This window comes from Sebastes fasciatus, chromosome 12, assembly GCF_043250625.1.
Source record: "Sebastes fasciatus isolate fSebFas1 chromosome 12, fSebFas1.pri, whole genome shotgun sequence".
Classification (NCBI taxonomy): domain Eukaryota; kingdom Metazoa; phylum Chordata; class Actinopteri; order Perciformes; family Sebastidae; genus Sebastes; species Sebastes fasciatus.
The window spans coordinates 21,507,909-21,522,206 of NC_133806.1; the positions used below are offsets into that span (position 1 = coordinate 21,507,909).

The window sequence follows — 14,298 nt, forward strand, 5'->3', positions numbered from 1 at the left end:
GCGACTGATAACGCCTGTTTAATGGCCTGATAACAGTCGAATTGGGTGTTTTTTGGGTGTTTTTTCTCAAACTGAATGATTGATCGTCTGTGAGCTAAGACATATTCATGACACTTTATTTAACTTTTTCAAAACTCAGATAAATACAGAGCTACGAAGTCAGCTTAAAAGTGAGTTGTAGTTCTTGTAAATTGCCAATTTAAACCTGCTGCGATAGCGTTTAGGTAAAGGTAAAATCCATACTCGACTCTGTTTCAAATCAAAGCGTTGCAGTCGATATTCAGCGCTCTGTTTGAGTCCAGTAAACGGCTGCTGTTGATGAAGCTGTTTCTGTCAGACGGATCTTGTTGCTGCAGTCACACAAACCTTCTGACATGACGGTGACAACCTCAGTTCTGCGGTTAGTTCTTGTCCTCACACCATCCATCCCTATCCTTACCCCGACGAGAAGCTGGCATATGACAAACCTTTTCTTTTCCTGGTGGATTTTCCCTCCTGCTTCCGTCTGGTCTCTCCCCCGAACAGAAACATGGTTTCACATGACTGGCAACTCCTTCCTGCCCAGGAGTGTACTTTCTCTCAGCATCTGTCAGAAAGCGAACCTCGTTCCGCCGTACGCACACCGTCTACTCTATTCACTAGTTAATTAAGGAAGGTACACTCTGTCGATTGTCACACCCTAGAGCAATTTTCTGGGCTTTTACAGGGTAATTCATGTGTGAAATTCTGTTTTTTTTAAAATCAGAAAATATATGATTTTTATACCCAGACTCAATGTTCCCGTTGTTCTACATCATATCAACAGATTGTGAACAAAATCTCATCAATGGAGTAATGATAGAGTTTTTTAATTAATTCACTGTTAGAATATGCATTCCTGTAATTGGATCGCTGTAAAATATGGAAAGGACTACTTTCTACTGAACAAGTAGTTCAAACGCTGTAAGTGTCTACTGCACACAGTGTACTGAAGTTCTTCTTTTTTTTGTTGTGAAGAAGTACCGGTGAAAGCTGATGACAACTTGGCCTGTGGATTATTCAGGTTAATGGGTACTCTAATGATTCTGGAAAGTCCTGTTGTTAATGTGTTTTGATAAAAGGACAAACTAAATCCCATTTACCTTCATTGTTTTGGGGTGGAGGCAGAAACCTCAGAGATATTTTTTTCAAAATTTGAAAAATTAAAGAAATTGTTTGATGTGTTGGGAAATACGCTTATTCGCTTTCTCGCTGTGAGTTAATGGGTAAATTCAGTATTTTTCAACCTGGACTCTATTTTCCCATGTTTTGTGTGATTAAGTGATCAATGGGGACAACAATTTCTGAAATTGATCCAGTATTGAGTGATGACGTTCAAACCAGCAGCCGCAAAACGAAGTGAGCAGCGTCAATGTACCATACTGTTCACTAAAAGTGCTTGTTTTTGCCACTGAAAGGCTCAGATTGTTATTATAAGTGTCTGACAACATTATGGAAAGGACCCTACAGAGAAATAAAACATTTTTCTTACCTTTCGCTTGATCCGGTCTGTTGTTATTGTGTCAAAGTCTCGTTGTGAAATCGGAATATCAGTATAATCTGGCTCAAATAAATACAGCCAGCCATCAAATTCAAAGACCTCATCCACATTGTGGAAATCATCTAAATATTCAGCCATGACATTGAAAATCTTTTAGATAACACGAAGCTACGCTTTCTGTACTCCAACGCAACAAACTGCCCAGCTGGCACTCGCGTTTCCACCATGGATGTATTCCACTATTCCACCGCTGTCTTCTGGCAACACGTCACCTCGCCATATTTCAAAACGAGACTTCTCCTTTAGCGAGACTCTTTCCATAATGTCAGACACTTATAATAACAATCAGAGCCTGTCATGGCAAAAACAAGCACTTTTAGTGGACGTAAATGACGGCACCTAGCTTGGCTCTGTCCAAAGGTAACCAAATCTGCCTACCAGCAGCTCTAAAGCTGACTAATAACACTTTATAATTGGTTTGTTTAATCGGTACAAAAACCAAAGGGTACTGTGTCCGACAAAGAAATAGTCCAGCAGAGTCAGGCTAGCTGTTTCTCCCTGTTTCCAGTCTTCAACTGCTGGCTGGTAGCTACATATTTACCGTACAGACATGAGAGTGGAATCAATCTTTTTATCAAACTCAGAAAGTGTGTTTCCCAAAATGTCAAACTATTCCTTTAAACCAAAACTATCTGCATGGATAGATACAGTAAATAAAAAACATACTTAGTATTTGGGTGAAATAAACCTTTATTGATGTAAATGAAAACAAATTGAAGTCATGCTCTTCTTCTCGTCCTTTGCTCCGTAGTTGCTTGTGCACATCACGGGCTCCTGCGGAAAATTGTGCAACTTAACAACATAACAGTTGAATATTGAATCAATTACCAGAGTCTGGTTAGAGGCGATTAGCATGATGAGAAAACAAGACAAATGCTGGAGTTGCATTTCAAAAGCTGCCGCAGATGGACTGAAGCTTCTAGCTGGAGCTGCGTGGGTGGACACTTTGCATGTAGCCGAGTGGCCTCACATTCACAAAATCAGTCACCAAACACTCGCTGCCCCTGGTGTCGTCAGCGTGGAGCTGCGGATTCATGTATCTGTCTCAGCTTTTGGCACTGACTCGCTGCACATTACAGGGGACAGATTGTCATAAAATGTGCCTACCCTGCCTCCCACGTCCATCTTCCAACTGCCTGTTGTCACTCAAGCTCTGAAATGTACTGTGAGCCACGATGACAGGTTGGTGAAGAAGAGTCGGACTAGCATTCACCAGTACCTTTGTGTGGACATAAGGATAAGTGGAGCTGAAGCTATCAGCAGTGAAAAAGATAATTTGCCTCCGCTGCTGTCTTTGAACTTTCAGAATTGAGCTCACTAACGCAGCCTGTCCATCACAGCCCGCTGCCTGTAACATCCCCTCATGAATACTGTCTCATTTAAATGGAGTATTTACACTGAATAAACAGCGTAGTAGGGTATCTATCCTAATGAGGTGCATGTTTTTTCCCCTTTGTTATTCACATGGGCTATCTTTGGCTCTCACTGTGCCTGTATTCCTCCTGAGCAGTCACAGTGGTCTGCTGTGCAGAGCGCTCTTAGCCTAATACCATCCAGCACTCGGCTTTACAAATGAGGCAGTTACCAAGGATACCAATTCGTCTGTAACATCAGAGCTGTTAGAGTCCGCGCGATGATCCTCTCCAGTCCTCAACTCCTTGTCACTCTGCTTCTCCTCTACTTTACTCACGCCTTCCACTCCTGTGCTTTCATCTCGTTTCTCTCTCGGCGAGCAGAGAAGCACCGCTGAAGGGAAAAAGAGATGAGTGAAAGAGACGTCGTCTCGAGTCGACAAGGATTTATGTTAAGGAGGGTGTATGCTAGGTGGCGGTGTGGATACAAAGTACAGAAGGATAGAGGGAGAAAGCAGACAAAGAGGGAAAGTGACGTTGTTTAGGGAATTGTGCGTAATACGGCTTACTGAGTAATTTGCATCAGGCTTGCAAGTATGAAGCTGTCACATCCTGATCTTCCATTCTGAGCTTAACCTTGCTTTCCATTTTTACATTATAACAGCTGCAATTATATGAAAATTGTACTTCGTCTGCATGCATTAACCATTATGTATAATGGAGTTGAGATCACAGCGGAGGCATTATCATATAGGAGTCAACATGTGCTGCATTTAGGGGAACCCAGTGCTGTTTCGCAGAATAAATTACCTCCTGCAAAGACATTTTACTGTTAACTTTGCATAAATCATCACATATGTACTAAAGTAAGCGGCCATTCTGTGTTACTTAACTCAAAAATGTGTTTTGCTTACTGTTATTTCTCCTGGATGTTTGACCTTCACTGTGCAGAACGATGTGCTGAATGTGCTGTATGTGCTTGTTGACGCTAGAAGGCTGTTTTCACATCCATCTGCAGTTTCTCTGTGCTCACCTTAAATCTAAAGTTTAATACGTGTATGTATGAGCATGATTTAGTTACATAACTAGTTTGGCAGCCAGTCATGGTCCAATAGGCCAGTGATTCCCAAACATTTTTTTTTTGGCGACTCACTTTTTAGAAATGACAAACCATTGCGACCCAATTCACAATAGGCCTCATCTATTTTTGCGAGAACGTTCCTGACAGTTTTACCGCCGTTTCCATATCACATATATTATCTTGAATATGTAAACCAGCTATTTAGAAAAGATATACGTTTGATAAATCACCACTTTGTTTTGTGCATGTGTGAATGAAAACATATACACGTGTAAAATACTTTATGAATGAGACCTTATAAATGTGTTTAGGTGGAGTTAACAGGCTCTCGTTTCGTTCCTCTCATCAGTAAAACAAACAGAATGAACGCTCGCCTTTCGTATTAGATTCAATGTTATAAGTAGGCTACAATTATCAGAACAATACAAACATTCAAGCTCATTCATGTGGCTCAAAGGTGTACTGCTGATATAAATCTGTAAGAGACGATGGAAGAAATTCTGCAAATTTATTTGACGACCCAAATGAAATTTCCTGCGACCCACCTGTGGGTCCCGACCCCGTCTTCGGGAATGACTGCAAAAAGTTCATACACACTGAGAGCTGACTTTTCAATGAAGTAGGAGACATCTTGTGTCCAGCAGATACACTTCTGAAAAGAAAAATATTTGCACATTCACAGATTCTGGACTTTTCAATGAGGGTGAAGGAGTAGATGTAATTTTAAGAATATTTAACAAGGTGATTGAACTTTTTCAGACACAAATTATTATTACGTGTTTTCATATGTCTTAAAGATGTGTGTAGACTGTCCAATAAACATGGTTGTAAACTTCAAATGGATTTGATACAGGGTTAATTTGTCGATAATTTTTCCATTTGATCATTTAATCCAGTCATTCCCAAGCACTTGGTATGTAAACGTATATGTCTTCGAAATGGCTGGTATATCTAGTCGAGATAATGTAAGATGATGGAATAAAAATGGCAGTAAAAACAGTCAGGAATGTTCATTTACGCACAGATTCGTCGCTCTTCTCACGATTTATAGATAAAGCCTATTGTGAATTGGGTCACAATGTTTTTTTTTGGTTTTTTTTAAAAGTGGGTCTCCAGAAAATAAGTTTGTGAAACACCGGATTCAGTCTACAAAATATATATAAATAAGTGATAACGATCACAAAATGGCTTTTTTTTGTCAACATGTTTAATTTGCAATGATAAAAAAACAGAAAATGTTCACATTTAAGAAGCTGAAAACGGAGAATGTTTATTATTTGCATGCTAAATGACTTGAAATTGATCAATTATCAAACACTGTTGTTTACACGGATGATTTCACCACTAATGCTAATACTCCTAACTGCGTCCACAGGTGCTGAATCCGATGGGCTGGGATGCTTTTGGACTTCCAGCTGAAAATGCAGCCATTGAGAGAGGTCTCGACCCTGAGGAGTGGACTAAAAGGTACCTGAAATATCACATCTGTTCTTATGAGTGTTCATTGTTACACATACATCACCTTGACGTTGCTGCTCTGTGCCGTCTCCTCAGTAACATCCAGTCCATGCGAGAGCAGCTGGACAGCCTCGGCCTTTGCTTCAACTGGGACAGGGTGAGTTGGAACTGACGCTTTCAGGTCTGGTTTTGCTCTTGTGTAGCGTCACACCACACAGTGCTGACATGACTGGCTTTTCCTAACAGGAAGTGACCACTTGCCTTCCAGACTACTACAGGTGGACGCAGTATCTGTTCATCAAGCTCTTTGAAGCAGGACTGGCATATCAGAAAGAGGTAGGAACGGCCTTTGGACTAAAGTGCTTATCCTGGTTTTCTTTTGAAAGGAGTAATATGATTGGTTTAGGTTCGAGGTTGCTGACAGTTACAGAAATGATTGAGGCAGCTCACCCGTTACGTGAAAAGAGGAGAAGCCCTTTGATTATGTTTAATGAAATGGGACGACCTTGAAATAAGCCTTTGGTATGTCTATTAAATCCAAGCTACTTCCTAAGCTCTGCTTTTTTCATTTTAACTGCGTGTGTGTTCATTTACATTTGTGTGTGTGTGTGTGTGTGTGTGTGTGTGTGTGTGTGTGTGTGTTATCCAGGCCGTGGTGAACTGGGACCCTGTTGATCAGACAGTGCTGGCTGATGAGCAGGTGGATGAAAATGGTCGCTCCTGGAGGTCTGGCGCCCTGGTGGAGCAGAAGCTGCTCACACAATGGTTCATCAAGACTACAAACTATGCCAAGGTTCGGCTTTGCTATATATGTGTGTGTGTGTGTGAGCCCTGTATATGTGTGTGTACGTGATAAGGGGCTGGTCTGAATGGCTGGCCAGCAGCTTCATGTGGGCCAAAATGAGCAGCAGACCCCTCTGATAACAATCATGGCTGACACTTCAGCAGCAGCAGCTGCAGCGCTGCCTCTCTCATTCTGCAATCAGACCCCTGGTCGTTTGTAGCGTCTCCCGACCAAGTAGAGAGAGACCAGTGGAGTCGGGGTAATGCCACCAGGCGGCCTGTCCGGCTGATGAGAAGCCTCCACCTTTTCTCCACAGCACAGGCCTGCTGCAGGGCAAAATCACCCCCCGTGGACTTGTGATATATGAATCACCAACAGGAGAGACGGTTTTATGCATTATACATGCAGAACATGCACATGCATTGTTAGACATGTAGGTACGGTATGCTAATACACACACTGCACCGAGCGGTCCTCGAGGAGAAAAGTGCTTTCATTTGATGTGGATGTGGAAAGCACTTAACTAGTTTGGCACCCTTGACTTGCAGACAGGGAATATTTAAGCTAGAGTTAATCATTTTTCTAAGTTGAGAAACATTTTGGTAGAATTGTTTGAGAGTCATATTTCTTTTTTTTTTTTGGGCGGCGACTAAAGATTATTTTGATTATCGATAAATCTGTCTATTTTTTTTTCCCGACAAGTTTGGTCGGGGAACTTGCAGAAAATTTTAAAAACAGAGTGTCTATTTGCACCCGGGTGAGAATAATCACACAGCAGCTATTCAGCCATTTACACCCGGTAATATTAGTAGTAAAAGTACAAGCAAGGAGCAGGTTGTGGTGGGTGAATGGGTCAAACTCAGAAGACAGGGGTTCGAGTCCCGTGCGTATTTTTCACTTAGTTGACTTATTATTTTCTGTTTTTTAAATGATTATTTTCAGTTTTCAGTCGCAGTTTGGTTAGGTTTAAGCATCACAACTACATGGTTAAGTTTAGGCAACAAAAGTACTTGGTTAGGTTTATGAAAAATATACATACAGTACATATACACATACAGTATCTAATGTGTGCCCAGGTTGGGTGCAAATAACATTGTTGGCTACGGACTACCTGTGTGCTAATAGCATCTGCCTTAAAAAATGCTCATCACAATTTCCTAATGCCCAAGGTGATATTCTCAAATGTCTTGTTTTGTCCGACCGACAGTCCAAAACCCAAAGACATTCAGTTTACAGGGATATAAAACACAGAAAAGTAGCATAATTGAGAAGCTAAAACCAGAGAAAGATTGACATTTCTGCTTGTAAAAAATTATTTGAATATCAAAATAGTTGCAAATTATTAGTCGATCAACTAATCGATTCATGGACTAATTGTTTCAGCTCTGTGTGTTTCAAGTCAAACTGATGCCATGAAAAGGAAAGGCAGAGAAAGGTACAGCATAAGCAAGTTTGTGTATGTGGATTTTCATACCGTACTGAAATAAAATAGAAACCAAAGCCTGCCTGGTAGGTGTGAAATCAATTTAAAAACTTCCTCTGTGCTTTTAAAAATGGTCCACAATAATAAATATACATGTGATTTCTTACAAATGGGTTAAAACATGCAAAAACATTAGTTCGTCGTTAATTCCTTTGCCAGTTTTCTCGTTTTGATTAACACGTCAACAGTCAGGCGTCGCCCGGTTCTCGCCGCGGCGCTGAAGTCGCCCATGCTTGCCCGTGTCAGAGGTGTGAGAGGAGGTGGAAGCAGCCCACTGTGACCATGTGTTCCTGCAATTTTCTCTGACGAATAGAGAAGTGGGAAGGACGGAAGGAAAGAAGGAAGAGGAAGGTGTTGAGGAAAAGAAGTGAGAAAGGCAGATGGAGCAAAAGGAGGGCCGCGCTGTAATTGGACTGTGATTTCCCGCGTGTGCGTTTCTCTGCTGTGTCGGCCTGTACACGTGTTTGAGTCTGTTAGACAACATTAACTTCAGACAGTATTTACTCAGCAGTCATCTAGCTGTCAGGTTGTTCCACGTTGTACTGACAGAGTTTCCTCATGAATCATAACCGTATTGTTTGTTCCAGGACACAGATGACTGCATTATTACTAAGATGGATTTTTTTGGACGTGGAGCGCGCTGGATGCAAAATGATCACGTTTTCAATTTCATGCATAATCACACTTGTTGCACTCTGGCACACATGCCGCCTGCCCATTACCCTGCACTGACATCTAAATGATTCACACACTGAGAGCTCATTGTGTTGTTCAGCTATAATATTGCTCAAATATGAGCTACTAAAGGTGTTTTGTCATTCTGGGCGCTATGGCCAAAATCTATTATCCCGATATACTGTAGGTCATTTCTAGGGCTGTCAATCAATTAAAATATTTGATCACGATTACTCGCATGATTGTCCATGATTAATCACGATTAATCGCAAATTAATCACACATCTGTTTAAAATGTACCTTAAAGGGAGATTTGTCAAGTATTTAATACTCTTATCAACATGGAAGTGGGCAAATATGCTGCTTTATGCAAATGTATGTATATATTTATTATTGGAAATCAATTAACAACACAAAACAATGACAAATATTGTCCAGAAACCCTCACAGGAACTGCATTTAGCATAAACAATATGCTCAAATCATAACATGGCAAACTGCAGCCCAACAGACAACAACAGCTGTCAGTGTGTCAGCGTGCTGACTTGACTATGACTTGCCCCAAACTGCATGTGATTATCATAAAGTGGGCATATCTGTAAAGGGGAGACTCGTGGGTACCCATAGAACCCATTTTCATTCACATATCTTGAGGTCAGAGGTCAAGGGGACCCCTTTGAAAAAGGCTATGACGTTTTTTTCTCGCTAAAATTTAGCGTACGTTTGGAGCATTATTTAACCACCGTCATGACAAACTAGTATGACATGGTTGGTACCACTGGATTCCTAAGGTTTTCTAGTTTCATATGATGCCAGTATCTTTTCTCTAACTTTAAAATTCAGCCTGCTACAACCTCCAAATCGATTGCGTTAATGCGTTAAAGAAATTTGCGCCGTTAAATGAATTTGCGTTAATGCGTTATTATCGCGTGAACTTTGACAGCCCTTGTTGTTTTATATCACGATAATGATATATATCACAATATGGTATGTTTTCTGGTGGGTAAAAATAACCACGCGGTAAATCCCATTTTTGTATACTCTTGTGTGAATTAAATACAAATTAAAAGTACTGCGTATTTTCTCATTTAATAAAGAACGTTACTGTAAAATGAACATAAACAGTTTCAAGTGAAATTATAGAAAAATTGTCAAATTGTGATAAAACCGCAATCTTCCCTCAAAATATTTAGCATTAGATTGTCTGAGAAATTTGGTTAGTATGTGCTTGTTATTATCAAATTAGATGACGTAATTGTGTATCACAATATCTCGATATGTGATTTCATCACGATACGATTCCATTGAAAGACGATAACTTATCATATTGAGTTATCGCCCAGACCTACATTTAGGTACATTAACTACAAACATGTGACTTGGAGGTTGCTGGTTCAAATTCCTGAACCATTTGTATCGCTGCATTGTGTAACATTTTTGTCAGAAGTGTACTTGTCTCTTTCTTTGTCTACAATCCTTGGTTATTGCTATACCATCCTTTTTTTCTCTCAAGCTTTTCTTAGTTGCCATGGAGACTCCTGTCCTTGCTGTACATCTTTCAGTTACTCCCGCTTCTGTGCCAAACTATATTTTCTAATCCAGGAAAGTAGAAACATTTACTGCCTCTCTGTTTAAGCCATCATTAGTTGTTTTTTTTCCCTCCGTTGCCGCTGGTAACATCTTTGTTTTGCTGCGTCTCCTCCAAAGAGTCTCTCCGTCATGCTGACACACATTCGCTGGGATTCGTGTCTCTTTTCTGGAGCAAATCCATAACCAACGAACTCTGCGGCCGTGCTGGTGATGACTATAGCCAGTGTTTATGTTTGTATTGATATCGCAGTGATGAGGTACTGCACGCCGAGCAGCACAGTGTGGAGGATTGTGGGTAATAGATTGTGACAGACTGAAAAGGAAATGGAGAGTTCGAACATCTCCGGCCTCAGACCCAGCTGTGGCTTTTTGGCCTGAGCCTCGTTGATATGCATAGCTTCCTTTAATCATGCAGAATAACTGTTGTTGGTGTGTGTGTGTGTGTGTGTGTGCACGAGAGAGAGTGTGTGTGTGTGTGTGTGTGTGTGTGTGTGTGTGTGTGTGTGTGTGTGTGTGTGTGTGTGTGTGTGTGTGTGTGTGTGTGTGTGTGTGTGTGTGTGTGTGTGTGTGTGTGTGTGTGTGTGTGCACTTTATAGGCGATTGCTTTGTGATATCAAAGAAAGTAGGGCGAATGGAGGTCAGGATATTTGAAAATCCCTCTTTGTCTGCATAATGTGACCTGGTCGGCTCTGCTGCTTTGTCAAAAATAAATTGCTTAGGCTTTGAAAGAGGCCCGACTGAGTTGAAGTCAATTGCATTATCCTCGACAGCCACAAACTTATGAGGAACTGCTTGCCCCCCCCTTCCAAAAAATATATTTTTTCCACAGCGGAAAGTGAAAATTAGCTCTTTTTAAACTTGTACAAAGTAGTAAACTTGTGTTTGTTTCTGTCTCCAGCCTCTCCTGGACGCCCTGGCAGACCTTCCAGAGTGGTACGGCGTCAAATCCATGCAGGCAAACTGGATCGGAGAGTGCTCCGGCTGCTACTTCGATTTCAGACTCAAGGTGAATCTCAGCTCCCTTCCCCCTTCACACTTTTTATTCATTCATCATTCTCGCATCCTTTCAATCTCTCAACCTTTTTTTCTCCACCGAGTGTTTCCCTGTGGCTCTCCCTTCCCAGCCTCGCTTTTTCATCTCTTTCTCCCCGAGCACTGATTGCTTGCTTTATTTCGGATTCCTCTGTTTATTTATGTATTTCTATTGGAAATCATGCACCAAAACATAAGAAATCGCCACTTTTGTTGTTCGCGTTCAGCGGGTGCACCCATCTGCAAGTGGCAATTTACCCAAACACATGATGTCACAGATTACTTTCTATTGAGTTTCCTAAAAGCCGTATTTACAGTTCTATTTCGTTCTTCCTGACTGCCAGAGGCAGTGTTTAACACTGGATGTTATCCATCTCGCGCACGCGCAGGTCGAGTATTTAATATCAACAAAGTCACATGTGACCTGGGATGACGTAGTTTATATAAACCCACGTCATCATCAGATATGTCCCTTGAATCTTCTCGCGGCAGGTAATCCGCGAATGCAGGTTGATTAAAAGAGATAAGCCGTTGACTTTTCGCTGGAAGCCCTGCAACCGCATGGTTGGAGCTACGGTTTCGTCCTCCAAGGGCTGCGATTAGTTAATCACGGCTACACTCTAACACTTTAGACGCTGTAACACCGGTGTTTTCGCCGGTTCAATTCAGCGAGGCTAACGACAGGTGAGCTAGGATCACAAGGTGAGTATATCCTCCCGTCGTTAGAGTTTCAGTTACGTTTGTTGATAGGAGTCTGTTTTCGGTCTCCTTTATTGTTTATGGCCGCCGAGCTAAGTGTTTGCGCTACAGTATCGGCGAGCCTCCGTCGGACAACGAGCCCGTTGGGCTGTTGTCGGCTAATTCATTTCCTTTTACAGTGTGTGTTGCTCAGCAGCGAGTGATTTCGCTCGTTAAAGCAGACATCTCCTTTGTTGATAGATAGAGCGACCGCTCCCCAGTAAGTGATTTCGCTTGTGGGTTAACTTATTTTGTGGCTGCTGTTAAAGGGGAAGTTATTATCTTCCCTGTCTTTTGTATAATAACAGTCCTAGTTCAAAGCTAGTGTCTAGTTACTGAGACAGTTTCCTGTTAAGCAACTTGATGTAATTTTTTCTCTCTGTTACTAGAGAGTGCTTTCACTCCAGTGTAACCAATGAGTTGCATAACAAAGTAAACACATTATATAAGTAAGATAAATACATTATTTAATTAAATATAAGAGTATAAAATTCATACTACGAATTATTATAAATATCAGCAGCACCATGTTAGGTGAGCATGTTTGCCGTGCCTGCATGGCTCCACTGCTAACTACTGATGGCCATGATGAATGCCCCACATGCCTCGGTGTTGTACACCTGAGGGAGGGGCTGTCCGACAGTCAGTGCATGAATTGTAGTTTTATGCCACGGGAGCTGAAGATAGCTCGATTAGCTGAGCTAGAAGAGCAGCTCGAGGGCCAGTTGCCCCTATCGGGTGTACCTTCACGGAGTGGGCGGAGACGCGCCCCACCTGAGGGGGCCCCACCTACAAAAAAGGCACGGAAAGTGGACTGTTTGGCAACTAAGGTCGACACGCTAACATCAGAGTTTGCTGAGATTAAAGCGCTGCTCCTTAACCTTCAGCCAGGCAGGGTGAACGCAACCCAGCCTACCCCACCGGGATGGGATGAGGATGCCCTGTCTACGAGGGCTTCCTGTAGCCAGTTCTGTGAGGACCGGCCTGGACAGGGAGAGCTAGTAGCCTCCTCCCACGCTTCTGACACCTGTTCCCAGCAGTCAGGAAGTGGGTCCAGGGCAGGCTCAGAGTCTGCTCCAGCGACAGTTAAGCCAGTGGTCCGTATGGCTCTGGCACGCTTAGGCGTGGATGAGGCCCCGACTGCGGGCACCTCATCCAGTGCATTTTTTAGGTGGGCCCCGCCCCTGGCGGGTTTCTCTGTTCCACCCTCCCAGCCATACATTGAGGAGCTCCACAAATGCTGGCCAGACCCGAAATCGCTTTCCCACCACACCACTGACGGCAGGGCCTTAGCTTCAATGCAGAACGCTGACACTTACGGACTGGGTAAGATGCCAGCAGTGGAGCCATCTATTGCCGCCCTTATTGTGTCTCCCAATGAGGTCTTGAGGCCTGATGCTCGCTGTCCCAGGCCCCAGTGTCGCATCACAGACGACTTTCTAGTCAAGGCTTATGAAACAGCGGCACGCATGGGCCGTCTTGGAAACTCTCTTTCCCACCTGATACTATCCTTGTCCCAGTCCCTGCAAACTGCTGGCGTGGATGCTTCCGTCCAGAGCCTCAGTGATGCATCCCTGCAGGCGTTCGGTCTTATCACAAGGGAGCTTGGCAGACTACTGTCGACCCTTACGCTGACTCGCCGGCAGGTATGGCTGGCCCAATCTCCGCTTTCGGAGCCGGGCCGGAGGGCCCTCCGCACTCTCCCCGTGGTTCTGGGGGAGCTGTTTGGCCCAGCAGCACAGCAGGCCTTGGAGCGTGGAATCCAGGCGAACCAGACTCGGCAGCAGTTTGCTAGCTTCCGGGAACCTACGCCTTTATGGCGACAGCGGCCCCCACAGGGTGGTGGTACCAGTCGCCCTCGGCTTCCAGCTCGTCCTGATACGTACCCGAGGACCTCGCAGGCTCCGGCACGGCCGGTGCCTCAAGCGAGAAGGGGTCGGGGGTCAGGGTATCGCCCCCCCAGGTACCCAAAGGGCCAGAGGGGAAGATCCTGATGCCCCGGGGCCGGCAGTCGGACGCTTCTCCCAGCAGCAACTCAGCTGCTGGGAAAGCAGCACTTCAGACCCTTGGGTGGTGGCTACGCTTTCCCAAGGGTACAATCTCCAATTCCGACGCCGGCCCCCAGTTTTCAGTGGGATCAGACTGTCCACGGTCAGAGATCCCACAAAGTCCCAGGCACTCAGACAAGAAGTAGCCACCCTCCTGGGGAAGGGTGCCATCGAAGAGCTGGGGCTAGAGACACAGCAAGGTGGGTTTTACTCAGTTTATTTTCTGATTCCAAAGAGAGAGGGTGGGTTTCGCCCTATACTGGACTTACGAGGGCTGAACACATTTCTGAAGGTGTTGCCCTTCCACATGCTGAGTACAGCAGATGTGCTCCAAAACGTGACACAGCACAGTTGGTTCACATCCATCGATTTAAAGGACGCATACTTTCACGTCCCAATAGCACTACCTCACAGGCAGTACCTGCGCTTCGCATTCGAAGGCAAGGCCTTCCAATTCAAGGTGCTCCCATTTGGTCTT

At 43.6% G+C, this 14,298-nt stretch overlaps 1 protein-coding gene across 1 annotated transcript in view; it reads left to right on the top strand.

The window, feature by feature from the left end:
• lars2 (leucyl-tRNA synthetase 2, mitochondrial) overlaps nucleotides 1-14,298 on the top strand; it is a 46,937-nt gene that overhangs the window by 12,614 nt on the left and 20,025 nt on the right. Inside the window, exons 4-8 of the mRNA XM_074654151.1 lie at nucleotides 5,388-5,479; nucleotides 5,567-5,627; nucleotides 5,717-5,806; nucleotides 6,120-6,263; nucleotides 10,901-11,008. Of these exons, the coding sequence (XP_074510252.1) occupies nucleotides 5,388-5,479; nucleotides 5,567-5,627; nucleotides 5,717-5,806; nucleotides 6,120-6,263; nucleotides 10,901-11,008 (495 nt within the window). The remainder of the gene's footprint in view (nucleotides 1-5,387; nucleotides 5,480-5,566; nucleotides 5,628-5,716; nucleotides 5,807-6,119; nucleotides 6,264-10,900; nucleotides 11,009-14,298) is intronic.